This window comes from Zootoca vivipara, chromosome 13 (assembly GCF_963506605.1).
Source record: "Zootoca vivipara chromosome 13, rZooViv1.1, whole genome shotgun sequence".
NCBI classification, from domain to species: domain Eukaryota; kingdom Metazoa; phylum Chordata; class Lepidosauria; order Squamata; family Lacertidae; genus Zootoca; species Zootoca vivipara.
Window position 1 is genome coordinate 49,119,345 of NC_083288.1, and position 27,512 is coordinate 49,146,856.

General features: G+C 48.5%; 1 protein-coding gene and 1 non-coding gene across 5 annotated transcripts in view; both read right to left on the reverse strand.

The window, feature by feature from the left end:
* The window catches only part of RABGGTA (Rab geranylgeranyltransferase subunit alpha), a 38,390-nt gene extending 15,577 nt beyond the window's left edge, over positions 1-22,813 (reverse strand). The window contains exons 1-9 of one of the 4 annotated variants that reach the window (XM_035135856.2): positions 22,531-22,673; positions 18,836-18,895; positions 18,053-18,163; positions 15,724-15,845; positions 14,939-15,126; positions 12,714-12,911; positions 2,169-2,252; positions 814-896; positions 576-677 (exon numbers count right to left, since the gene is read on the reverse strand). In XM_035135856.2, the coding sequence (XP_034991747.2) occupies positions 576-677; positions 814-896; positions 2,169-2,252; positions 12,714-12,911; positions 14,939-15,126; positions 15,724-15,845; positions 18,053-18,163; positions 18,836-18,838 (891 nt within the window). In that variant the 5' untranslated portion in view covers positions 18,839-18,895; positions 22,531-22,673. The other 3 variants (XM_035135857.2, XM_035135853.2, XM_035135855.2) reach the window with 3 other exon arrangements.
* Positions 12,238-12,310, reverse strand: TRNAN-GUU (transfer RNA asparagine (anticodon GUU)). Its single transcript has one exon. It is a non-coding gene; the product is annotated as a tRNA-Asn (tRNA).
* Positions 22,814-27,512: the final 4,699 nt, after the last annotated feature.

The window sequence follows — 27,512 nt, forward strand, 5'->3', positions numbered from 1 at the left end:
GTGCTTTGACCTTGGCACCAAGCAGGGCCCTATCTGCACTGAGAGCAGCAACACACCACTTTTTAAACTGTCAAATTTTGGAAGACCAAAATTTTAATAAGGAATGGGGTAAATTTATTAACTTCTCTTTAAAAACCATTGCAAACAGCTAAAATCCTTAGTAGGATTGGAATATCCTTGTAGTTTAATGGCGAATTTTGGACACGGCGGAGAGGTAAAAAGATTTGGATTATCGTAAAGATGCAGGAGGAAATGATTAGCGATGGGACCCACAAAGGGCAGGGGATTCCTTGGAATCTTGTTTTTATGTTGTAAGCTGGATATGTGACTGTAAAACTTAATTTGAAAAAGCAAATAAAAAAAATTCACGCGCAAACACAAATAAATAAAAATATAAAAACTGCCATGGCTTCCCCCAAAGAATTCTGGGAACTGTGACTTGTTAAGGGAGCTGACCCGGGTCAAATAAAACTCATTTTCAAATCTCCACATTTGCCTGTTCCCCCCAAAGTGGAGGATGTTTCTGGTCCCTGACTCTCACTGCCGAGCCCATGCACAGGGGGGCTTTAGGATACCCACATAAACCCAGGCCTGTTCCTTCTATCAGGGGTGTGCCAGCGTACGACAAGGGGCGATTCGTCTCCAAACACAATCAGGTCGTGAGACGCCGGTGCCACCTAAAAAATGAGAGAGAGAGAGAGAGAGAGAGAGAGAGAGAGAGAGAGAGAGAGATTGAGGAAGACCCTTGGTTCTCGGGGATGCTAGGCGGGCGGCACTGGGGCTTCAATTTCCTCCCATCCTTCCGAAACTTACTGCCACAGGGTGGGAGAAGGTGACTGCTAAGGAGGTGTCCTCTCGGCTGACGTAGACACAGCGAATTGTCGGTTCTGGGTCAGCTGTGGGGGCGACAGGAGAGACATCCAATTGGCAAGAACGACTGGGAGACTTAGAGGAGACTCAGGGCAGAAGGTGAATAAAGAATGGATAGTGTTTAAAAGATATTTGAAAAATTACTATGAGAGCAAAAATCTCCTGGCAGACCTTGAATGATTCTTGTAATGTATAGACAACAAACTAAAAGAATTTTTTTTTCTGAAAGGGGAAAACAAAGTACAATATTATGACACTGTGTAAAAAATAACAAATGAGATTCAGTTTCGCCATTTCTGCACATTCCAGAAGTTTTTTTTTTTGTATCCGTTCTTCCTTTGCTGGGACTTCTGCTTCTTCCCACTTTGGGGCAAGTAGCATTCTTGCCGCTGTAGTGGCACACATAAATAAATTTCTATACAATTTAGGTAGCTCTGTCCCTATAATTCCCAAAAGAAAAGCTTCCAACTGGAAACAAAGCAGTTTCACGCCACTTTAAACCGTCACGGCTTCCCCCAAAGCATTCTGGGAAGTGTCGTCTATTGGGGTTGTCAGGGAACCTGTGTCTCTCAGCTTCACTTGTCTACACGCAGTCTAATAGCAATGTCCATGGAGCTAATAATAATAATAATAATAATAATAATAATAATAATAATAATAATTTATTTCTCTCCCCCCCACCCTGCCCATCTGACTGGGTTGGGCCAGCCACTCTGGGAGGATTCCGCAAAAATACAGAGGGAAAGACAAATAAACAAACCAAGCGTTAAAAGCTTCCTGAAAGAGGGCTGGTTTCAGATGTCTACAAAGAGTTATATAGCTGTTTAACTCTTTGACATCTGACGGGAGGGCGTTCCATAGGGCAGGTGCCACCACCGAGAAGGCCCTCTACCTGCTTCCCTGAAACCTCACTTCTCGCAGAGAGGGAACCGCCAGAAGGCCCTCGGAGCTGGACCTCAGTGTCTGGGCAGAACGATGGGAGTGGAGACGCTCCTTCAGGTATACAGGACCGAGGCCGTTTAGGGCTTTAAAAGTCAGCACCAACACTTTGAATTGTGCTCGGAAACGTACTGGGAGCCAATGTAGGTCTTTCAGGTGTTATGTGATCTCGGCGGCTGCTCCCAGTCCCCAGTCTAGCTGCCGCATTCTGGATTAATTGTAGTTTCTGAGTCACCTTACTAAAGCTAAGCAAAGATGGTTCCAGGCGAGGCTCCCCGGTCCCCTGTTCTTTCACTTCTTGTAGTGGGGCAGCTCTGCAAAGGGGAAGAGGGACAAGGGAATGCACATCGCTTTCGTACCTCTGCCCAGGAGCCAGCGATGATAGAACCAGGCGCTCTGGTCATTCGGATCGGTGAAGAAGGCATTCTGCACCAGCTCCAGCTCTGGGAGGGAGAAAGAAAAGTCAGGAGAAAAGAAACAGTAGGGGAAGCAAGGGCCCTGGTGAACAAATGGGCCTCCACTGAAGAAGTAGCAATATTGCAATATGGTACATTCAGGTCGGTGTATGTCAACTTGATGGCCTTTGGCCAGTTTAGAAGACATTCCATCTTTTCAGGGAATTCTGGTACCAATTTTTTTGGGGTGGAGAGAGATTAGATTAAGGATCTCCTTCTGTCAACGCCCAACATCTTACTCAAACGACAGTGGTTAAAGAGTGCTGGATTTGAGAGGCGCGGGTTCAAATACTGTGCAGAATAGCTCGGTCGGTAGAGCACGATGCTCTCAATCTCAGGGTGGTGGGTTCGAGGCCCACGTTAGGCAAGCAGGTTCCTGCATTGCAGGGGGGTTGGACTAGATGACCCGCATGGTCCCTTCCAACTCTACAATTCTCTATCCTTGCTCGGCCACAGACTTTGGGCTGGTCTCAAGTCTCTCGGCCTAACTTACCTCAGAGGGGGATAAAGGAAAAGGAGGAGATAGATATTAAGATAGGGAGAGAGAGACCCTGAATCTGTCAGGCTGGAGGGGTTTAGGATTTGGTACATCTGCCCCCAGCAACACCTTCAAATCCTGCTCAGGATCCAACCCCCCTCCAAGCTGCTACTACTGTCAAGGAGGCTTTGGGTAGCGCCATTTTTTTAAGCCTGCGGCTGCTAAAGACTTTTAAAAGCTTCATGGTTTTGATTTCTCTGCTTGAGACTCATGGTATTATGACGAGCTCCCTGCTAACTCTGTAGGCAGTGAGGCTACCCTATGGCTTCCTAATTACTGTCCTTATTTGGATAAGGAATTAAGAACTAAAAAGGATTTCACGGTCTTGACTTTGGATACATTTTACATCTACTCGACTTACGAGTTTTTATACTGAAGCTGACAACCTTACAAAGGTTTGGCCTCTAAGGCGGACCTCATGTTGAAATGTGTCTGGGTATAAATAATAAAATAAAATGTATTAGTATTATTATTATTATTATTTACGGGGTGATTACTTTCAGTGGAAATTTGTTCTCTGAGGAGAATACAGGAGAGCATTCTTCACATTTGTCTGCAGCCTACATTTCATCTTAGGGAATATTCAAAGGTTATTTTTGTGTTTGTGAAATACGATGGAGTTGTTTTACCTTAACTCGGTCTTTTTGAAGTTGTATTTTGAGTAGAATGGAGCTTATTTCTATTTTTATATAGTGGACGCCACAGCACTATCTCCAAATTGGGGTCCAGGTTCAAGGTTCTAGTATTGGTTTACAATGCCCTTAACAATTTGGGTCCAGGGACGCGGGTGGCGTTGTGGTCTAAACCACTGAGCCTCTTGGGCTTGCCAGTCGGAAAGCTAGCGGTTTGAATCCCTGCGACGGGGTGAGCTCCCGTTGCTCTGTCCCAGATCCTGCCAACCTAGCAGTTCAAAAGCACACCGGCGCAAGTAGATAAATAGGTACCGCTGCGGCGGGAAGGTAAACGGTGTTTCCGTGCGCTCTGGTTTCCGTCATGGTGTCCCGTTGCGCCGGAAGCCGTTTAGTCCTGCTGGCCACATGAGCTGGAAAGCTGTCTGTGGACAAACGCCGGCTCCCTCAGCCTGAAAGCGAGATGAGCGCCGCAACCCCACAATTGCCTTTGACTGAACTTAACCGTCCAGGGGTCCTTTACCTTTTTTACTCAAGGACCACATGAAGCCCGTTCATGAAGATGAACAGCGAGTGAAGTCCGTTCCTCCCGTCCCTGGAGGGAATTTGCAAGGATTATTTACCTTCAATCACCCTTGTTTTTCCTCCATCACACATCTCCCGCTGTCGTGGGAGCTGCCTCCATTAAGGCAGAGCGCAACCAGAAGCCTGGGGGAGCCACTTTTTGTGGTCCTATGACTTGGCTGCATGGATTCCTGTCGAACCTACAGAATACTTTTTTATATATATTCCAGCAAGCATTTCTCAGCCTAAGTTCAAGAAGGATACTGCCTAAGTATCTAAGTATCTCAGCCTAAGTTCAAGAAGGGCACCACAGTTCAAGAAGGATACTGACAAGCTGGAACGTGTCCAGAAGAGGGCAACCAAAATGGTCAAAGGCCTGGAAACGATGCCTTATGAGGAACGGCTTAGGGAGCTGGGTATGTTTAGCCTGGAGATGAGAAGGTTAAGGGGTGATATGATAGCCATGTTCAAATATATGAAAGGGTGTCATATAGAGGAGGGAGAAAAGTTGTTTTCTGCTGCTCCAGAGAAGCGGACACGGAGCAATGGATTCCATCTACAAGAAAGAAGATTCCACCTAAACATTAGGAAGAACTTCCTGACCGTAAGAGCTGTTCGGCAGTGGAATTTGCTGCCAAGGAGTGTGGTGGAGTCTCCTTCTTTGGAGGTCTTTAAGCAGAGGCTTGACAGCCATCTGTCAGGAATGCTTTGATGGTGTTTCCTGCTTTGCAGGGGGTTGGACTGGATGGCCCTTGTGGTCTCTTCCAACTCTATGATTCTAAGTTTTACAGCCTTAGTTTTACAGTTTAGCCTGCGTTTACCTTTTCTATATTGCATTTCTTGTACACGAGCTGCATATAAATAGTTTGATCTATTTAAAAGCCCCCGGTGGAGACAGCGCTGGCTCCATGCTTGTTCTACAAAAGTTATTACTCACGTTCCAGGTATGCTGGGGACTAATCCTGGGATTAATTCTCCAACACAGAACAGGAGGGAACACTCAAGAGCAGCTTGAGAAACAACAACACGAAACCTATTTACTGGAAAACTTGGTGTATTAAAAGAAAATGAAGAAAATCTTCTCTGACAGGAGATGAGAAAGGACTGCCATGTATGACGACAGTCCTTATCTCTCTCTCTCAAAAAAAAAAATAAGGTTGTGTACACAGCATGCATTTCAAGCACCCACCCAAGGAATCCTGAGAACGGTAGTTTGTGAAGGTTGCTGGGAATTGCAGCTCTGTTGGGTGTGTGTGTGTGAAAACTACACTTCCCAGAATTCTTTGTGGGGGAAGACATGTGCTTGAAATACAAGGTGTGACTGGAAAGTTCGGTGAACGGTCACAGAAACCGGACAGCGAGAAACATTCGAAGATACAATCGGCATCGGAAACCCGCAAAATGCTCACAACTGTGCACGGAGATGAAGCTGTAACTCGAAAGACAGTGTATGAGTGGTTTAAGTGTTTCCGTGAAGGGCGGCAAATGTCGACAGAGTTTGTGACTTATTGATGCGGGATCGGTGTTTGTGCGCCCGAACGATGGCGGAAGAATTGCATATTCCGCGTGAAATCGTTCCCGAGGTTCCTGAGTTCTCCCACCCTCCATATTCTCCCGATCTGGCCCCATCGGATTTATTTCTTTTCCCAAAACTGAAATCTGCACTGAAAGGGCAGAGATTTCCCAACATATTCACACACCCAAGCGGCTGTGACGAGGGAACTGAAAGCGAAAAGAGGACTTCTCCAGAAGTTTCCAGCAGTTCTACGAACGTTGTCAATGGTGCATTGTATCAGAGGGGGCTACTTTGAAGACCTATAAGGCATGTTGTTGTTGTTTAGTCGTTTCCGACTCTTTGTGACCCCATGGACCATAACACGCCAGGCACTCCTGTCTTGCACTGCCTCCCGCAGTTTGGTCAAACTCATGTTCGTAGCTTCGAGAACACTGTCCAACCATCTCATCCTCTGTCGTCCCCTTCTCCTAGTGCCCTCCATCTTTCCCAACATCAGGGTCTTTTCCAGGGAGTCTTCTCTTCTCATGAGGTGGCCAAAGTATTGGAGCCTCAGCTTCAGGATCTGTCCTTCCAGTGAGCACTCGGGGCTGATTTCCTTAAGAATGGATAGGTTTGATCTTCTTGCAGTCCATGGGAACATACATAAGGCATGTATGTTCGAATATTTCTCGCTGTCAGGTTTTAGTGACCATTCACCGAACTTTCCGGTCACACCTTGTATATATATGGTGGCTAACAACCTTGAAAGCCAATAAAGGTAAAGGGGCCCCTGACCATTAGGTCCAGTCGTGACTGACTCTGGGGTTGAAGCGCTCATCTCACTTTACTGGCCGAGGGAGTCGGCGTACAACTTCTGGGTCATGTGGCCAGCATGACTAAGCCGCTTCTGGTGAACCAGAGCAGCGCACGGAAACACCGTTTACCTTCCCGCCGGAGCGGTCCCTATTTATCTACTTGCACTTTGACGTGCTTTCGAACTGCTAGGTTGGCAGGAGCTGGGACCAAGCAACGGGAGCTCACCCCGTCGCGGGGATTCAAACCGCCGACCTTCTGATTGGCAAGCCCTAGGCTCTGTGGTTTAACCCACAGCACCATCTGCATCCCTTGAAAGCCATCATATACCACTTAATGTTTTTTATTAAAAAAAACCTCATAAACATGCTTGAGAAGCAGCTGACTTTTCCAAGGACTTTTTGAAGTTCACCTCACGGTGTTGGGGTTGGAAGTTCGTGTTGGCCTCCTCGCCCCCCCCCCCAGTCCTGCCCCACACCAAAACAGCCCGATCATTTGCCTTGCCTCATAAACCGAAACTTCCAAGTTGTAGAAACCACCCAGAAGTTTCTGGCTGGCCCATGACTAAGTGGAAAACCGCAAAGACGCAGCGGTTTGGCTTTTGTTCATCTCTTGATCCTTTTTTTAAGCTCCGAGGGCACCACAAAAGCCGAAAAGAGAAGACGGTGGGGAAGGAGGGGCGGAATCAAGAGAAGATTGCATGGGAAAGCGACCAGCCTCTCTGCACGGGATTGTAAAGAATAATTGCATTTTAATCTTGTCCTGTCTCAAAAGCAGCTCGGGGCTATAGGTGGGGTTCTCCCCCCCCCCTTCCTTGCTGCAACCTCACAATAACCCTGTGAGGTTGAAAGTGAGGTACCCAGCGAGCTTTGAACGTGGGCCTTTCCATTCCTAGTTTGATACAGTACTCTTAACCACTACACCGGGTATTGGATAACTTCCACCTATGGGGCCAGATCGTGCCCTGCCCTGCCACATACCCAAGCAATTTTTTCTGGCCTCTCCAAGACTCCACAGATTTTGGTGGAGGCTCCCCAATTTTGTTGTTGTTGTTTAGTCGTTTAGTGGTGTCCGACTCTTCGTGACCCCATGGACCAGAGCACGCCAGGCACTCCTGTCTTCCACTGCCTCCCGCAGTTTGGTCAAACTCATGTTCGTAGCTTCGAGAACACTGTCCAACCATCTTGTCCTCGGTCGTTCCCTTCTCCTTGTGCCCTCCATCTTTCCCAACATCAGGGTCTTTTCCAAGGATTCTTGGAATCCCCAATTTTATGATTATTAAATTAAAAGCAGACTGCAGTTGGTTTTCACTTGGTGCACCGGGTGCTGGCGACAAAGGTTTCACTCGCGATAAATGGCAGGTGATTAAAAGAAAAAAGAAAAAAAGAATTCCCAATGCTGACCGAGGAGATTCTACACTGACAAAGCCTTACAGAAAGTTGTACGGCACAACCTAATGAAGATATATGATTGTATGGCTTCTTGCTTATCACGTCTTTTTAAAACACGAATTCTTTCTTGTGAAGTTTTTTTTTGCTTATGATGGCTGTGGATCCATGTAATTCATCTGCTCACAATTTTGGTTTGCACAGCTTTGAAACATTTCTACATCAACTACGTTCGAGGAAAAAAATGATGGGAAAATCCAAAATAACTGTAGCTCAACATACTATACTCTCTTTTAGCTGAATTCTCACTTTATTTTCTCGCGTACAGAAGGGAGTGAAATTGTTCATTTGTTACAAAAGCTTTGCAAACGGGAGAGAATTTCATTTGAAATATTTAATAGTACCATAAACGTCTGTGCATTTGTCTGCCTGCCTTCTGAATCACTTAGTTTTATCGCTTTTTTATTGTTTTATCGCTTTATTATTATTAACTAGTGGTTTTCAGCCCGTTCAATAACGGGCGCTAGAATCCTGGGGTTCGGAGAAGCGCTTGCGCAGCGCTTCTCCGAACCCTGGGACCTGTCCTTGCTGTCGGCGGCAGGGGGACAGGAACGGAGGAGGAGAAAGCGCTGCTTTTTCCTTCTCCGTTCCTCTCCCGCAGCCGCCGACAGGAAGCAGACATCCCAGGGTTCGGAGAAGCGCTTGCGCAGCGCTTCTCCGAACCCTGGGACCCGTCCTTGCTGTCGGCGGCAGGGGGACAGGAACGGAGGAGGAGAAAGCGCTGCTTTCTCCTCCTCCGTTCCTCTCCCGCAGCCGCCGACAGGAAGCAGACATCCCAGGGTTCGGAGAAGCGCTTGCGCAGCGCTTCTCCGAACCCTGGGACCCGTCCTTGCTGTCGGCGGCAGGGGGACAGGAACGGAGGAGGAGAAAGCGCTGCTTTCTCCTTCTCCGTTCCTCTCCCGCAGCCGCCGACAGGAAGCAGACATCCCAGGGTTCGGAGAAGCGCTTGCGCAGCGCTTCTCCGAACCCTGGGACCCGTCCTTGCTGTCGGCGGCAGGGGGACAGGAACGGAGGAGGAGAAAGCGCTGCTTTCTCCTCCTCCGTTCCTCTCCCGCAGCCGCCGACAGGAAGCAGACATCCCAGGGTTCGGAGAAGCGCTTGCGCAGCGCTTCTCCGAACCCTGGGACCCGTCCTTGCTGTCGGCGGCAGGGGGACAGGAACGGAGGAGGAGAAAGCGCTGCTTTCTCCTTCTCCGTTCCTCTCCCGCAGCCGCCGACAGGAAGCAGACATCCCAGGGTTCGGAGAAGCGCTTGCGCAGCGCTTCTCCGAACCCTGGGACCCGTCCTTGCTGTCGGCGGCAGGGGGACAGGAACGGAGGAGGAGAAAGCGCTGCTTTCTCCTCCTCCGTTCCTCTCCCGCAGCCGCCGACAGGAAGCACACATCCCAGGGTTCGGAGAAGCGCTTGCGCAGCGCTTCTCCGAACCCTGGGACCCGTCCTTGCTGTCGGCGGCAGGGGGACAGGAACGGAGGAGGAGAAAGCGCTGCTTTCTCCTCCTCCGTTCCTCTCCCGCAGCCGCCGACAGGAAGAAGACATCCCAGGGTTCGGAGAAGCGCTTGCGCAGCGCTTCTCCGAACCCTGGGACCTGTCATTGCTGTCGGCGGCAGGGGGACAGGAACGGAGGAGGAGAAAGCGCTGCTTTCTCCTTCTCCGTTCCTCTCCCGCAGCCGCCGACAGGAAGCAGACATCCCAGGGTTCGGAGAAGCGCTTGCGCAGCGCTTCTCCGAACCCTGGGACCCGTCCTTGCTGTCGGCGGCAGGGGGACAGGAACGGAGGAGGAGAAAGCGGCGCTTTCTCCTCCTTCCTTCCTCTCCCCCAGCCGCCGACAGGAAGGACGCGCGCACTCTTCCCCCCCCCCCGCCTCCTCCAACCGCCGCTCCGGCGGGAGCGGCGGTTGGAGGAGGCAGAGTGGGGGGAGAGTGCGCGCGCGCAGTCTCTGCTGTCCAATCCCTGTATCCCTGGGGCACATGCGCAGTGACCCAGGGACACACGGGACATCTGGACGCAGGGACAACATGGACATTATTATATAGGATACGGTATTCTGTTGGGAACCACCCAGAGTGGCTGGGGAAACCCAGTCAGATGAATGGGTATTATTATTATTATTATTATTATTAGCTGGCCTTTAAACCAGTCCTGGGTGATTTACTGATGCATTGCCATGAAAGGCAAGAAGAGGAGAGGATAGGAGAAAACCACTTAGCACAGAGATCGGCATCTGTCCAGGTGGCCCCTTGTTCGTGACCGCTCCGTTTCCAAATCCTTCCTTGCGAGCCGCAGGGAGTTACCCACCCTCATCTCTCTTGGCTGAGCTGGCTCCAGGCAAGGCTCCCACGCCCCAGCCCTGTCTCTCAGGCCAAACAAAGGCACCTGCGGGAGACTGACGGCCGTGAGTGGCAAAGAGGGGCCACGCCTCCATCTGATCCGCTTGGAATTTCACCTGCCCAGGTGAGGGCCGGGCCTCCGGGGAGCCGAGAGAAGAATCCCTGTGTACACTTTTTACTCATGCCGAAGTCATCGCCGTGCACCCAGGACTGCGCCCAGGACTGTCGAGAGGGGACGGCCGCCGTGATTCACTGACTCGCACTCCCCGCCGGCGCTTGGGGAGGGGGGGGGAAGAGTTCTGGAGCCCTTGGTGAAAGGGCTGCACCTGCTTTCAAAGCCTCCTCTTCCAAAACTGGGAACAGAGCCCAAGAGTCTTGGGTGCCCTGGCTCCCAAAGCAGGTTTTGCTCAAGCTGGCGGGCTCCTGGGCGTTGTAGGACTACAACTCCCACCAGCCCCAGAGAGAAATCTCGGCCCGAGAGCTGCCAGCTGTCATAAGAAGAGGCTTGCTGGATGAGGCCTGGCAGGAAACCAGGAAGCAGGAGCGCTTTGCAGTGGACGAGGCAGGGTGATGTTTTGAGCAGAGGATGTAGCTCAGTGACAGAGGGACTGTTCTGCATGCAGGTCTTAATTTCAATAGCCAGTTAAAAACATTGGAGGCAGCAGAAAAGGCCTAGAATCATAGAGTTGGAAGAGACCACAAGGGCCATGCAGTCCAACCCCCTGCCAAGCAGGAAACACCATCAAAGCATTCTTGACATATGGCTGTCAAGCCTCTGCTTAAAGACCTCCAAAGAAGGAGACTCCACCACACTCCTTGGCAGCAAATTCCACTGCCGAACAGCTCTTACTGTCAGGAAGTTCTTCCTAATGTTTAGGTGGAATTTTCTTTCTTGTAGCTTGAATCCATTGCTCCGCGTCCGCTTCTCTGGAGCAGCAGAAAACAACCTTTCTCCCTCCTCTATATGACATCCTTTTATATATTTGAACATGGCTATCATATCCCCCCTTAACCTTCTCTTCTCCAGGCTAAACATGCCCAGCTCCCTAAGCCGTTCCTCGTAAGGCATCGTTTCCAGGCCTTTGACCATTTTGGTTGCCCTCTTCTGGACACGTTCCAGCTTGTCAGTATCCTTCTTGAACTGTGGTGCCCAGAACTGGACACAGTACTCCAGGTGAGGTCTGACCAGAGCAGAATACAGTGGTACTATTACTTCCCTTGATCTAGATGCTATACTCCTATTGATGCAGCCCAGAATTGCATTGGCTTTTTTAGCTGCTGCACCACACTGTTGACTCATGTCAAGTGCCTATTTCAGACTGCAAGCGTCTCGGAACGGGGCCTTGCCTCCTGTCCTTTGTGAAGTGCCACACACACTGACTGCACCAGTAAATTGGTAAGAAATTGGTATTTTAGAGTGGCAGCACTCACACTTTGGAACTCCCTGCCTATTGACATCAGGCGGGTGCCTTCGCTGTAGGCTTTTTGGAGCCTATTTTTGTTTAGCCAAGCCTATCCAGTCCAAAACAAAACAAAACAGGTAAAGGCAAAGGACCCCGGATGGATAAACTTGACAATGGGGTATGATGCTCATCTTCGCTTTCAGGCAGAGGGAGCCAGCATTTGTCCACAGACAGCTTTCTGGGTCGTGTGGCCAGCAGGACTAAACCGCTTCTGGCGCAATGGGACACCGTGACGGAAACTAGAGTGCACGAAAACACCATTTACCTTCCCGCCGCAGTGGTACCTATTTATCTGCTTGCGCTGGCATGCTTTCGAACTGCTGGGTTGGCAGGAGCTGGGAGAGAGAGCAACCGGAAGAGAACGCTGATGTGTGCTTTTACGCTGTTGCTTTTTAGAAGGTTTTAAATAGTTGCTTCCAACTGTGTGTTTTTTTTAACTGATTATTTCATTTTTATATTATTGGTGTAAACTGCTTTGAGTTGGCTTTTGCTTTACAGTCAAGTGGTATATAAATTTAATGAACGAAATAAATGAAATAAAACACCACCACCATTCAGAGCCTCTCAATACCTCTCTCTCCATTTCCAAAGATCCCAGGAGCACTGTAATCCACACTTTCATTCAATCATAGAATTGTAGAGTTGGAAAGGGGTCGCGAGGGACATCTAGTCCAACCCCCGGCAAAGCTGGAATCTTTTGCCCAAAGTGGGGCTCGAACCCATGACCCTGAGATTAACAGCCTCATGCTCTACCGACTGAGCTATCCCAGCTATCATCCAATGTGGCACAGCAGTTTAGGAGCCCATGATCAATAATCGACAAGATCTCTAGTCGGTGGGAACCAGTGCCCAAGCTTGCTTGCTTTCCTCCTCCCTCCCAGTTCCTTTTTCCTCTTGTGTGGTGTCTCTTAAGATTGCAAACAGGACTTACCACCAATATTGTGCAAGACACCCTGGGAGCCTTCCCCCCCCCCCAGCTGGAGAGCGGGATAAAAATGCTTTTCAAACCAACAACAGCATGCCTCCCTGTGGGGACCCCTCCCATCGACTCCTGCATGCCAACCCAACAATAGGAGGAACACCGAATCATTTCCATGTAGCCCGGTTAAGGAGCTCGGGATTTCCTTCCATGCCCACAGAATCCGCACCGTCCACCCTTCCCCAGGATGTCAACCTTTCAGCAGGATGTCCTCCGTGATCCGGCCTTGCTGTTGGGCATCGGGGTAAAGCTGCGGGAGGAGGTGGCTGCGATAGTGCCAAGAGGAGTAGTTGGAGAAGTTCCGGGTGATGAGGCTGTCGCTGAATGCCAACTCGTCCTGGGGGGCGACCTGAGACTGCCGCACCACGAAGCGCCGGTAGTCCCAGCAGTGAACTGCAGGGGGCAGGAAAGAGAAATAGGGAAGAGTGGCGGGGAGGTCAGAGGTCAGCCTGCCCAATTACCCTCCTCCCCAAAGCATACCTGCCAAGTTCCTCTCTGAAAAATAAGGGACCGGACCGAAAGTAGCATACCGGAAGTCGCGCTGCAGCCATTTTGGAACTGGGCAGAGCAGCATCAAAAGTCACTTCTGAGCATGCTCCGCCCAGTTCCAAAATGGCCACCGCGCCAGAATAAACCGGGAAAAAACAAAAAAATCCGTTTTTTCGGCTGGGGACAGCCGGAAAAACGGGGGTTTCCCGGGGAAAACGGGAGACTTGGCAGCTGTGCCCCAAAGGCACTTTGGCTTGGGAAACCCAGCCGGATGGGTGGGGTATAAATAATAAAAAGTTAATTATTATTATTATCATCATCATTATTGGCCGGTTTTCTGATCACACAGACCCTGGGACTCTTAAGAGCACAAGAAGAGCCTGCTGAATATACGTCCCAAGGAGATTTAGAGACATAACCTTCCAGATTGCTATGGTTTTTGGAAAAACGAGAGCACACAAACAAGCGTGAAGAGCAACACAAAAGGAACACTTAAGAGCAGAGACGCTTTTCTCTGGCTTAAAATGTATTCAGTTGCTCCAGAAAGCAGAGAGCGGGCGCTTGTCATGTTTGGACTGAACTGAAAGCCCTGCTCCCAGGTTACTGTGGAGCGAGCGTCTGACACTGGGGCGACTTTTAAGAGGGAAAATCTCCTGCAGAACAATGTGACCGGCTGGGTATATAAAGGACTCTGAGGCTGTCTCTTGGGCAACCTTGTTCTCAGCTGTACAAGCATCTTAAGGGGGCAGGTGATCAGCATTAAAGGAATTGACACCTCTCTCCCATCCAGGGGCGTAGCCAGGATCAAAATTAGGGGGGGGGCAAGGGGCAAGGCCAAGGCGGGGGGGGGAGGGGCCACAGTGGGGCAAGGAAAGCCATGGTCGTTCTGGGGCGAGGGGGCGCCAGGATCAGCCCAAAATCGGGCTGTTCCGATCCCCTCCTCCCCCTCAGCGATTGCCGGGGCGGGTGGAGGGAAAGCTGGCTTTCCCTCCACCCGCCCCACAGCCAGCAAGGGAGAAGGGAGACGTCCCTTCTCGCCGGCTGGCTGTGGGGCAGGTGGAGGGAAAGCCCCAGAGCCCCAGCAAAGCGTTTGGCTGGCTTTCCCTCCACCCGTCCCACAGCCAGCCAGGGAGAAGGGAGACGGCACCGGGCGGCGGCGGGCAGCGGGGCAGGCTGGCCAGCGGCCCTGCTTCGGGGGGGGGGAGGCAACTGCCTCCTCTTGCCCCCCCCGCCTACGCCCATGCTCCCATCCCGCCATGGCAATTGTTGGTTGGATGGAAGACAGCGCTAGAAACTGAGATACGGCATATAGCTATGAATGATAAATTAACACGTTCCATTAAGGTAAGATGGGGAATATGCAGGAGAAATGATTTTGAGGAGGTATGGAGGGTGCTTGTAGAATTTGCACTGTTGAAACGGAAAGGGGACAAACCATCGCAAGAGGCATTGGAATTTTGGGAGGCTGGATTAGTTACAATGGAATGGTCTCGGTGGTGGGGTGCACATTTTTATTCTTAGTTATTTATGGTTATTACTTTGTCAAAAAATAAATAAATGAAGAAGGCATGCTCTGCATAAGCAGTTAGTGATAATTCTGGCTGTGACGATTCTACCACAGAAGAAAGAATGAAAGAAAAGGGGGGTGGAGAACTGGGGTGTGAAAGCTAGGAGCCAAATGGTGAATGGCGGGTGAATCGTGGCTTCGTTTGGGGGACAAAAAGTATTAAGAGTTACTCAGAGGCAATCTTACAGGGCTGCGGAAAGTCAGGGGCAGGGATGAGCAATCATGGGATGGTAAGAGTTGAGAGGTACCCCCAGGGACCATCTAGTCTGACCCCCCCTTCAATGCGGGAATCTCAACTAAAGCACCCATGGCAGATATATGGCGTTAGGAACGGAATGAGGCGAGGAGGAAGGAAAAGGCCTACAGTTGCGTTCGTCGCTCTCCAGGAACTTGCTGCACAGCTCCAGCTCACGGGCCCAATCCGGCTCCGGGGTGTGCTCCATCACCCAGCAGCGGTGGTGCCACGTCCCATAGGATTTGGGGTTGACCCGCAGGCAGGACTCCAGGAAGGACAGCTCTGCCTTGCAGAGGGCTTGCATCTCCTCCGGGGTCCTGGCACGGAGGAGATAATAATAATAATATAATAATAATTTATTACTTATACCCCGCCCATCTGGCCGAGCCTCCCCAGCCACTCTGGCGGCTCCCAACAGAATATTAAAAACACGATAAAATACCAAATATTTAAAACTTCCCTAAACAAGGCTGCCTTCAGATGTCTTCTAAAACTCTGGTGGGAGAGCGTTCTACAGGGCGGGCGCCACCACCGAGAAGGCCCTCTGCCTGGTTCCCTTTAACCCCGCTTGTTGCAGGGAGGGAACCGCCAGAAGACCCTCGTAGCTGGACCTCAGTGTCCGGGAGGGACAATGGGGGAGGAGACGCTCCTTCAGGTATACTGGGCCAAGGCTGTTTAGGGCTTTCAAGGTCAGCACCAACACTTTGAACTGTGCTCGGAAACGTCCTGGGAGCCAATGTAGGTCTTTTTGGACCAGTGTTATGTGGTCTTGACGGCCGCTCCCAGTCACCAGTCTACCTGTTGCATTCTGGGTTAATGAGGAGTATGTAGTCACACCTTGATTACAAAGCACCTGCCGCCCTATTTTACCCCCTCCTCTCACTCTCCCCCCTCCTACTCCCGACTCCACTCACTCCTCCTGCAGGTGAAGGAAGATCTCTCGGCGGAAGTTCCAGAGGGTGGCAAAGTCTGGGTTGGCGCCCAAGATCTGGCTGGTCAGCTCCAAGGCTTCCTTGTCCAGCTGCCCCAATTTCCTCTGAAGGAGAAGAAAGAACACACGTCTGCTTTTCAAAGTTGGAGTCTAACAACGGAAAAAGGAGTCTTTATTTAGTGTCATTTGCCCAAATGCAGCAGGTGTCTTCTATGCCAACTTTTAAACGCCGGATGAAAACTTTTCTATTCTGCCTGGCCTATGCAGGCAATTAAGAGCATCATCCTTCGATTTGGGGCTTTTTCCTATGGTGTTTCTCTCTCTCTCTCTCTCTCTCTCTCTGTTTTATTCAATCAATCAAATCTTTATTACGGTCACCGACCAGCACAGTAAATTATTGCATTACATCATTAAAATTGATTTTTTAAAAAAATATCTAGGACTCCTGTTGGGTTACGACGGGCGCTTCGTTCCCTGGCTGATTATTGTCAAGAGAACCATCTTATTATCAACTACCAAAAGACTAACGCAGGCACGTCCAACAGGTAGATCGTGATCTACTGGTAGATCACTGGATGTCTGCAGTAGATCACTGGTAGATCACTGGCTCCCCCCAAAGAAGCTGAACAACTGTGACTCCCCTAAAAAAAGTTCAATATTTTAGCTCCTCCCTGAAAAACTCAACAACTTTGACCTGAACCCCAAAAAGGGGGTAGATCACTGCCAGTTTTTAACTCTGTGAGTAGATTGCAGTCTCTTGGGAGTTGGTCACCCCTGGACTAAAGTAATGTCCTTTGCTAAATGTCCCAAAATTCGAACGTGGAGTATATGGTCGAAGAACTGAACAAGTGCATAGTTTTAAGTACTGTACTTAGGAATAGTTTTCCACGATAAAGGGCTAAAGGAAGCCCATATAACCGAAGTTCATAAGACCTCTGCTGCAATTCTAAGCTTCTTAAGAACAAAAGGCGCTCACTATATACCGGCGGCACTAAATATGAGGCGAAGGCACAGGCTCAACTGCTCTATGGGGCTCAACTCTGTGCCCCTCCCCCTAATCTAAGTCTACTAGAAACAGTCCAGACTAGGTTAATCAGAGCAGCTCTCCAGACACCTCCTTGCTTGTCAAATTCAGCTCTGCGGTTAGAAACAGGAGTGATACGCGTGGAAGCCAGACTCTGGATACAAGCCTGTCATCTACGGCTGAAATTACACCTTAACCCTCAGGGCCTGGCCCTGCTGATACTGAAAGAAAAGTACCGATCTTCTTGGAGCGGAGCCATTGAAAATAAGTTGTTAAACACAGGCCTCCAGCCAACTTACCTCATTTCCTGTGGCTATAATACAGCTAAGGAATATAGACAAACAGAGGATAATTGATATTGAGAGGCAAAACGACCTAAATAAGGTCCCCCTTTTTCTGACTCCGGAAGAATGAAGATAACTTGTCGCTTCCAGCTGAATATCTAACTCAAGTAGAAATACCATCTCATAGAAGGGCGTTCACTCTGGCCAGGCATCACATTCTGCCTTCAGCTGTTTTATACGGGAAGTTCAGACGGGTCCTCTTAGAAGACAGACTCTGCCCGTGCAATTCTGGAGAAGTTGAGACCATTGACCATGTGTTCTTCCGTTGCTTTCTTTATAGAGACTGTTTTATTTGTTTTATTGAGATTAGCTTCTTTTATCTTACTCCTGCAGCTGGTTGCAAGGCGCACCTTGGTTTTCGAATGGTTTCGGGAGTCAAACGGACTCCCGGAACGGATTAAGTTCGAGAACCAAGGTACCACCTGTATTCCACAAGGGTGAATGGAGTTTGTTTATAGCCCCCTGCAATGCAGGAATCCCAACTAAAGCATCCATTCTGCTTAAAAACCTCCACCTGAAGGTCCACCACCTTCCACTGTTCAACAACTCTTACCCTCAGAAAGTTTCCCTGACGTTTAGTCGGAATCTCCTCTCTTGTCATTTTAAACCATTGGTTCAGGTCTTACCCTCCAGAGCAGGAGAAGACAAGCTTGCTCCATCCTTCCAGGTGATAGCCCCTGAGATGGCTACCATATCTCCTCCCAGTCCTCCTCTTTTCCAGGCTGAACATACCCAACTCCCTCGACCGTTCCTCATCAGGCTTGGGTTCTTAGACCCTCGATCACCCTGGTTGCCCTCCTGCTTGGTGGTGGCACCCTGGGAGGTTGCCTTTGTGGAACTGATCCACGACAGGGTGAAAGCTGCCTTTGTTTGAGAAGGACGGAGAATGGAGAGAAGGTCCTTACACCTTCTATGCCCCCTACAACTCTGCCCAGCCCTTTTACCTTCTCAAAGATGGCTTTTGTGGCCGTCACATATTGGCGCAGCTTCTTCTCCCGCTCAATGCGCTTGGCTTCGGCCTGCTCCTCTGTCGTTTTAACCTTCAACCTGCCGTGCTGTTGAGAAAACAGGAGCCAATCTTTAAGTGAGGCAGTTCCTACATTGGGCAACTCCCTGGCCATTAACATTTAAGTACTGTGGTACCTCTACTTACGAATGACTCGACTTACGAATGTGTCTACATACGAATGGAGCTCCGTCCGCCATCTTGGATGCTGTTTAGATAGGATTTTTTCTACTTACGGATTTTTAGATAGGGTTGCTTCGACTTGCGAATTTTTTCTCCCAATGCATTCCTATGGGATTCGACTTGCAATTTTTTTCGACTTACGAATGTGTGTTCGGAACGCATTAAATTCATAAGTAGAGGGACCACTGTAGGTGCCTCCCCTTTTTGGAGCCTGCTAAATTTTTTCTTCTTTAGGCAAGTCTACTCAGTTGACATGTAGTTTTCAGTTCTATTATGTATTTTGGATCTCTTGATTTTGTTCATATTTTGATTTATTTATTTTTGAAGAAAAAAATCCTTGCTTTTAACTTTGGACTTTTCTCGACAAATTTCTGCTCTTTGTGAACAGAAACTCTTATTTACACTTAGGCAACCTCCAAATTCTGTTCAATAAATAAGCACAGCAAATAATAAAATAAAATAACGACACAGACTATAGAAAATGCCCGGGAGAGACCACAGAAAGAACAACACTCGCCAACCTCTGGCGGCTACTCACCATATTCACTGCACAGCAAAAATGACTCCCAGAGGCAAAATGAGGAATTAATTATGTATTCTGGGGGGAAACAAATGAAGATGAGTAAGATATGGACCCCACCTTCAGATGCTATTTCTTTCCCCCTTTATTACAATTTGAAGCCCCACTCTTCTTCCAATGAGCTTAAAGCATGCATGATTCTCAATGCCACCCCATCTCTTTCCACCCTCACAACAACCCTGTGAGGTAGGTTAGGCTAAGAGCGACTGGTGGCCCAAGGGTGCCCTGTAAGCTTCGTAGCTGACCAGGAATTTAAACCTGGCCCTTCCCAGTCCTAGACCACGCCCCCTTCCTAACCACTGCACCACCACTTTTAATCTCGGGACTCGCTCCTGCCCTTTTTTTTTTTTTAAAGAGATTTTTATTAATTTTTCAAACAAGAAATACACAAACAAGACATATAATATAACACTGTCCCTTCATTTTCCCTCCACCCACCGGTCCACTTCTGCCACCAGTAGGGCCCGTGTGCTTTAGGAAACAAAGGGGTCCAATTGTGAGTTGAGTTCTGCTTCCCCCCTCCCTCCTCCCTCCATATCCCCCCCCTGCCACTGAGAGAACAGGGAGGAAGGAGTTATGGGGATCTGCATCCCCCAACTCTTTCATAATCATATTAATAAACCTAGAAAAAAAGAGAAAGAAAGAAAGGAAAGAAGGGAAGAAAAAAAACCAAAAAGAAAAAGAAAATTGGGAAGAGTTCAAACTTCCCAGTTCTTATTATTTTGACATCTTAATTGCGACTCCCTCGGTTGTCTTCCTCATGGTTTTCCTTGCAAATTCTAATTACTTGTGGCGAATTTTCCAACTCAGCTTCAAATCTTAATCTTATAATATTAACTCAATCCTCCTCCTTTTTCATGCTGCCCTCCCACAGGTCCCCTCCTGCCACAAGAGGTGCCTGCAGGGTACAGTACTTCCAAGGTTCCATTTCCTCCTCACCCCTCTGGGCACCCCCTGCCACTGAGTGCCTCAGAGTAAGGAGAGGGGGGCAGGCAGCTTTCTGCCTAAACACCTCACTTAACCTGCAATAATTTACAGTAACTTAAAACTTCTTTCCAAGCCATTCTTATACTCCCTTAAGGAAACATAACACTTTTTTCCCTTTCTTTTTTACATTCCATCTCCTCTCCCTAAGTCTTTTTTCCCCCAATTGGTTCAGCATTTCCATTGTCATGCCAAGATTTCGAAGACCGTCTTTCAGAAACCAAAACAATACCTTTTAACTAAAGTTTTTACCCCACACCCATTCTTTCCCAAGTCCATCTCCAGGCCTTTGCCCCCCCCTGCCCCTGTCCTTCCCATCCCTCAAACACCCCACTCCACATTTTAACCCCTCCAGGATCTTCAAATCCATTAAACTTTAAGTCCCTTAGTCTCTCATCTTCTTGTTCTGGTTGTTTTTCTTCCTTTTGGAAGTCATATTTTGCTTCATCCCAAACAAAATTGTCACAGTCCAAGTCCTCTTCCGATTGTTTCTCCTCACACACAGTCTCAGAATCAGCAGTCTCCAAATTTAAATTTAAATTATCCTCTAAGTCCTGGACTTGGACTTCAATCTCAACTGGTGGTAAGTTGGGATGATGCCATTCCTTGTAGAAATCTTCCCATGACAGCAAGTAGTTCAGTACAGTCTCCTGGAAGGCTCGAGACAGCTTTGTTTTCATACCTCTCGTAACCGCAGATAAACAGGGGGTAGGGAACAATGGGTACTGGAAAATTCCTCTCTCAGACGATCGACTCCATTTTGGCTGTTCTTTTTCTTGATTCTTAACTCAGTCCCAAATCCATTCTTACTTCCAATTTAAATAGTTCTTTCACTTTTACCAACAATTTTTCCTGTTCACAGCAATACAATCAATCCACCCGGTCTTTTGACAGTTTGACAGCTTTTGACAGCTGTCAAAACACTCTTCCCCTTAATGCCGCTGTACCTCAAGGGGTGCCGGACTCGGGGGCTGAGATGGTTCCAAAAAGTCTTTTTTCCCTCTCGGGACCACAGTTTCAAATTCTTTCGTTATTCAGCTTTGGATTTTTTTTTCCAAACGCCTCCCAGTTTCCCATTAGGAAGAGACCGGCTTCCGTTTCTTTAAGTCTCTCCTATTTTCCAATCAGCAAATTTAGGATCCCGATCAAAGTTCCACTTACTTCTTTAGGAATCTTTAGTATCAAATTGGAAGAATCCGCCGCTTGCCGGGTCAGGACTCGGAGCTTCGCTTCCCGGAGGTAAGATGTGGCCCAAAATGGCTCCCGCGGTTCAACCCCACCGGCTCACGATCGCTCTATTGAGCTCTCGGGCGGCGGGGGATCCGCCAAACGGAGCAGCCGCTGGACGCCTAAGTCATCGGAACTCTCGATCCGATGCTTTTACGGGGAGTCCGCTCGCTCTGCGGACTTCCCCCCCCCCCTCCGAGAAGCCAGGGACCTCGGCACGCGAAGTCCCTGCGTCCTTCTCACCGCCGCGACGAACCGGAAGAACCTGCCCTTTTAAGTGTGCAACCACACAATGGCACCTTGCGCTTTCCTTACAACAGGCCTGTGAGGGAAGAATAGCCAGGAATCACAGAACTGCAGAGTTGGAAGGGACCCTGAGGATCATTCTAGGCAAACCCCCTGCAATGCGATAATACGTAGCTGGGATTGACCCTGCAACCTTATCAGCATCGCGCTCTAACAAAACGAAGAAAGCAGTTTTCCAGTTATGGGAGGATCTGAGCATCCTTGTCGGCTGCGATTGAATGACGCACACATCGTTCGGAAGGGCAGTCCCCATGTAGAAACTTCTGGCCAACCTGTTGCCTTCCAGAGGTGTTGGACTACAAGCTCCCATCAGCCCCAGCCAGCAACACCTGGAAGGTACCAGGTGGGCAAAGGCTGCCTTGCAGTGTACCAAAGCCATCGCCGGCACCTAGCACCTGTGGGCAGCTTCTGCGGCCACAACTGCTGGTGCTCCCTGGCCCCATAAGTTTTTCTTTTTGTGCCGCTCCAAGCAGCGTCATGCAACGGGGGCTAGCTACTGTTCCAGTTGCCCACAATGCCCTGCCATCCCTCTGGGCATTATGGGAAATCAGAAGAGCTGGGTGGGCTCAGCCACCCAGCAGGTGGTAGGAGGCAGCGATGATGCTTCTGAATACGAGTTGCTGGAGACCGCAGCAGGAGGCGAGAGGGCTCTTGGGCTCAGGTCCGGCTTGCGGGTTTCCAGAGCCAGCAGCCCACCTAGTCCAGCATCCTGTTCTCACAGCGGCCAACCAGCCTTCTCCTCTGTGGATTTGTGCAATCCGCTTTAAGGCCATCCCGCTGCCTCCTGTGGCAGGCAGTTCCACAGGTTAACTCTGCAGGGCGCTAGCTAGACCCTTTGCCTGATTGGAAGCCCAGTGCCCAAGGCAAAATGGCATTATTTCAACAGCATGGCACCCCTTTGCCTAGGCCAAAAAAGCCAGCCCACGTGATGGCCACATGCAGCCACCCTCTCTGGCCTGCCCGTTTTAAATCGCAACATGGGAACGAGCAGGAGGGGTCGCCTGGGAAAGGCTTCTGTGCACCCGCCACCCCTTCAGCCTTCCCTCCTGGGTGTACAAATCATCCCTCTGCCTTCCTGAGCGATGCACTGAAAATGCAATTAAGGCAAGCAAAAAACGAAACAAAACCACCAGCACTTTTGCTCCTCCTGCTCCCCACCCCTTGGCAGGGGTGAAAATGGTCTCTTCCGAGGAAACCTGGCCAAGCTCCCAAGGGGCGAGACCATCCCGAAAAGGCCCGCGGGGGTGGGCAGGGTGGGTTTCAGGAAAAGGCGCCGCTGGGCTAATCCGAGAAGCCTCTAGGGGGCGATACCAACCCGCACGGAGGAGAGGGGTGGATATGGAAGCGTCCCGGGCCGCGTGGTCTCGTCCGCAGCGACACAGCAAAGCAAGGCTCGGCACCTGAGGGCGATTCCAACTGGGGCGGAGCGAGGAGGGCGGGGGTGTTGCGGTGTGTAAATAGAACGTACCATTGCCGCTCGAGGAGCATCGAGTTGAATCCTCCTGAGCGGAGGGAGCGCCTCTATTCTTAAAGGGGAAGCGCTCTCTCAGTCTCGCTCTTGCTCTTAAAGGGAAGGCAGTGGGAAAATCCCTTGCGCAGGCAATTAAGAGTATACATCACCCACGATGGTCTATTGATGTTTGTTTACAATTTCTTTTTGCTTTTAATTTCTTCTTTTACTTTTATGATGTTATTATTGGGTTCTGTGTTTTTATATTGTTGTAAGCCTCTATGATACATTTTAATGATGCAGCGGTATATAAATTTAAAAATAAATAATCATTTATAGGAATCAGAATTGTTTTATGTGGCTCCTAATAGCAGTTTGGGACCCAGGTGGCGCTGTGGTTAAACCACTGAGCCTAGGGCTTGCTGATCAGAAGGTCGGCGGTTCGAATCCCTGTGACGGGGTGAGCTCCCGTTGCTTGGTCCCAGCTCCTGCCAACCTAGCAGTTCGAAAGCACGTCAAAATGCAAGTAGATAAATAGGAACCGCTACAGCGGGAAGGTAAACGGCATTTCCATGTGCTGCTCTGGTTTGCTAGAAGCGGCTTTGTCATGCTGGCCACATGACCTGGAAGCTGTACGCCGGCTCCCTCGGCCAATAATGCGAGATGAGTGCGCAACCCCAGAGTCGGTCACGACTGGACCTAATGGTCAGGGGTCCCTTTACCTTACCTTTAATAGCAGTTTAGAGAAGGGAGTCTCTGCCCCAGGCTGGTTGCAAGCAGAGGAGTAGCACTGAGGTTTTCAAAAGAAACTACCGGTACTGTACTCTATTCCGAACTTTAAAAGGGGAAGCATAATGCTGGTGGTCAACAAAAGAGGTTTAAAGACTCAAGGCAAATCCCAAAAAATGCAGTATAAACACCGACAACTGGGAAACACTGGCCTGTGAGTGCTCCAGTTGGAGAACAGCCTTTACCAAAAGTGTCATGGTCTTTGAAGATGCTCAAACTGAGGTCAAAAGTGAGAAATGAGCCAAGAGGAAGGCACATTTGGCAAACCCTCACTGTTATGTACTGAGCTGAATCATAGAACAATAGGAACCAGAATCAGCAGTCTATGATTCTATGATTCAGCTCAGTACATACCACTCACCATGATCACCTCTTAACTGGAAACCTATGCCCCCACTATGGAAGGACGTGTGGATCCAGAATTGGCCTTTACAGTCACTTACAGACACACCAGACCATATGCAGGGCAGAGAATCTTCCTTGGCTACGATATCTCCGAAGAAAGAAGAAGGAACAGGAGAAGAAGGGAGAAACGGAACCAGGCAGAGGGCCTTCACAGCAGTGGCACCCTCCTTATGGAATGCCCTCCCATCAGATGTCAGGGAGATAAAGAATTACAGTACACAACTTTTAGAAATGAAGTTTGTTATTTTATTTATTTTTTATATTTTGCTGGAAACCACCCAGAGTGGCTGGAGAAACCCAGTCATTTGGGCTGGGTATTAACAATAAAATTATTATTATTAGGGAGAGTGTAGGGGCAGGGGTTCCTGGATTCTTTCCAGGGAAGTAGTACCACTGAATTTTTTCCAGGACATTCCAGGCTCCACAAGTCAGCCCTACCACTGAAATAAAGTTATTGGATCACATTCTGGTGAGGAAGGTTTAAATGCAACAGGATCCTACAGGTGTTTTCTGAAACCCAACAGTTCTCTGGAAAAGAATGAGTTTCTGTTGTCCCAGTTTTCACCCGAAATCCTCCCTCCCTGCTGTGACACAGCATGAGCGTGACATTGTCAAGGGTGAATAATTGTTCATAATTGCTGCTTTTGGTGGGTGGGTGCTGATGTCATGCTGACAGTAAAATTGTTGCAGCAACTAAAAGAGACTCTATTTTAGGCATATTTAAAAAAAGTTTCCCTTTCCTTGATCGCTTTAGAGAAGAAACCACAAGATATACCAAAATCCATGGCAAAACCTGCTTCACCCCTACTTATTTTCCGGCCTCTCCTTAGATCATCATTCCCCAGAGCTTAGCCTCAGAATAGCTTTTCAATGACAGAACGTGGTTTGGGAATATGTAATGTGCTGAAAAATGCAATGCCTCTGAGCATGCACGGAGTTAATTTTGACGGAGAATTACTATTACAGTACTTCAAATATTATACAGTATACCACTTCTAATCAGAAAAGATTACAAAGCGGTTTATCTATATATATATAAAAATGTAAAAATCGTGAAACTGCATTCTACACTTTTCTCCGTAACCGCTTGACCGATCGTCCTGAAATTTTGACACAATGATCCAGGCCACTCCCCGAGCGTTGTTGGGGGCAAAAATCCCTCAAATCACACACCTGGGCAGGTGTAGACCTGGTTTTACACTAAGTCAAACAGCGCCCTCAAGTGGCGTAGTACCCTCCTCCACCCCCTCCCTTCCTGTGAAATCTAAGCCACACCCACAAACCAAATGGCATCATCAACCAAGCAACTGAAACCACCAAGGCGGCCATTATCAGACAGACTAGGCCGCTTTCCAGACTAGGCCAAGTGGAGGTGGGGGGGGGCGAATAGAGGGCAGGGATAAGTAATGGGTCAGAACAGGGTGGGGGGAGACACAGGGATGAAACCTGCCCTCTCCACAGTATCTCACCTCGGCTTTGCAGACTAGGCCGCTTTCCAGACTAGGCCAAGTGGAGGTAGGGGCCTGCCGGGGGGGGGAGGGGTGTCCGAATAGAGGGCAGGGATACGTAATGGGTCAGAACAGGGGGGGGGGGACACAGAGATGAAACCTGCCCTCTCCACAGTATCTCACCTCAACTCAGGGGGACTCTGAGGCTCAGGGGTATCTGAAGGGGGGCTATTACCCTCCATTTCACAGACTAACGCACAGCAACGCGTGCAGGGCCAGCTAGTGAAGGAAATAAAATTAAATCCTGTATATAAAACAATTACAAACTAAATACAGGCTAAAACTGACAACCCAACCCAGTAAAGTGGACGTGTTACAAATAATAAAATTATCACCATCATCATTAAAAGATCAAAATCCACAAAATTACCTTAGATTCTGTTTATTCAGTATATTTCCAGTCTTTCAATAGCCACACAAATAACACATCCGTAAACTCATTCTTACCTGAGTCAGCCTACATCTTTAAACATTGGCCCAAGCTTACACTCTCAAACACGTTTTCAACAATTTGATTGTGCTGTGAATCTATTTGGCCAGACCTTGTTTGGCGACCGGATTTCCCACCCTGGGGAAATCTGGGTCAGAACTAGGTCAAGATAAGTGAAAACAAAAGAGTTGAACTAGGATGATGAGTTATTATATCCCTTAGACTGGGAACACCCAGGGGCTAAATCTGTCTGAGTCCTAGAGAATCCCGACACCCTGTAATTATAATTAATATGATTTCATCCGGGCCACAAAATTAATGGCTTCTTTTGGGAAGAGAATATGAGACACCTAGATCTGCTGTTTCTGAGCCTGGGAGGAACTACAAGGTGTACCTGTGTCCAGTGACATATCTAGGTCTCTGCCCCAGAGATTCGGTGCTGGATCCTGGTTGAAGGAAACAGGGAGCAAGCGGGGATACGACGCTGTATGGCTCTGTTTCAGATCCATAAATCACGTTTTCTCATACCTGCTATCATTCGCATGCCAGGATGAGGGTGGCCACAGCAACGCAGGAAAAGCTTAACCTTGCACACTAAAGGAACTGGCCCACAATTCAACAAGTTGCACAGGGGTACTAGAAAATGTGGCAGTGAGTCACAGCGAAAAACACAAGGAGTCCTGTGTAACCTTAAGGACTAACTGATTTGTGGCAGCCCTGGCTTTTGAAGACAAAGAACCCACCGCTTGCCTGAAGCATCATTCTCAACAGACTTTATAAAAAACAATGTTTTTTTATTTACTATGTTTTAAAGACTTTTTAAAACTATGTTTTTCTATTTACTACACAGTACTTTAAAGACTTTTAAAAACTATGTTTTACTATTTACTATGTTTTAAAGACTTAAAACCTATGTTTTTCTATTTACTATGTTTTAAAGACTTTACTATGTTTTAAAGACTTTTAAAAACCATGTTTTGCTATTTACGTCTTAAACGTTTTAAAACTATGTATTGCTATTTACCATACAGTATTTTAAATACTTTTAAAAACAATGTTTTGCTATTTACTATGCCCTAAATACTTTAAAAAACTGTTTTTCTATTTACTATTTCAAATAGTAAATAGTTAAGTTTGAAAGACTTTTTAAAACAATGTTTTGCTATTTACTCTACAGTATTTTAAATACCCCCTCTCCCTTTGTATTTATGCTGGCTCTAAGGTCCGTGTTGTTTATTTACTGCTATGAAGGTTGTTTTGAGTTACTTATACCGGGTATGAGGCGATAAGTTTTGACAGGTTCATTTCGCTTTGGGATTATGTCTGGTGGCGCGTGTGCTTGAGAAAATCCTTCTATTTGGTTGTTGTTTTTTGGGTTTGTTTGTTTTTAAACGTATTTTTTTATTAAAGATGTCTTGGTTTATTTTGTCACGTCAATCAACACAGGAGGGCGGGGAAAAGGAAAAGAAAGCGCCTGGGAATCCCTTCACGGGGTTAAAGAAACGACCAGCGGGGCATTCTGGGATGGGAGGCGCG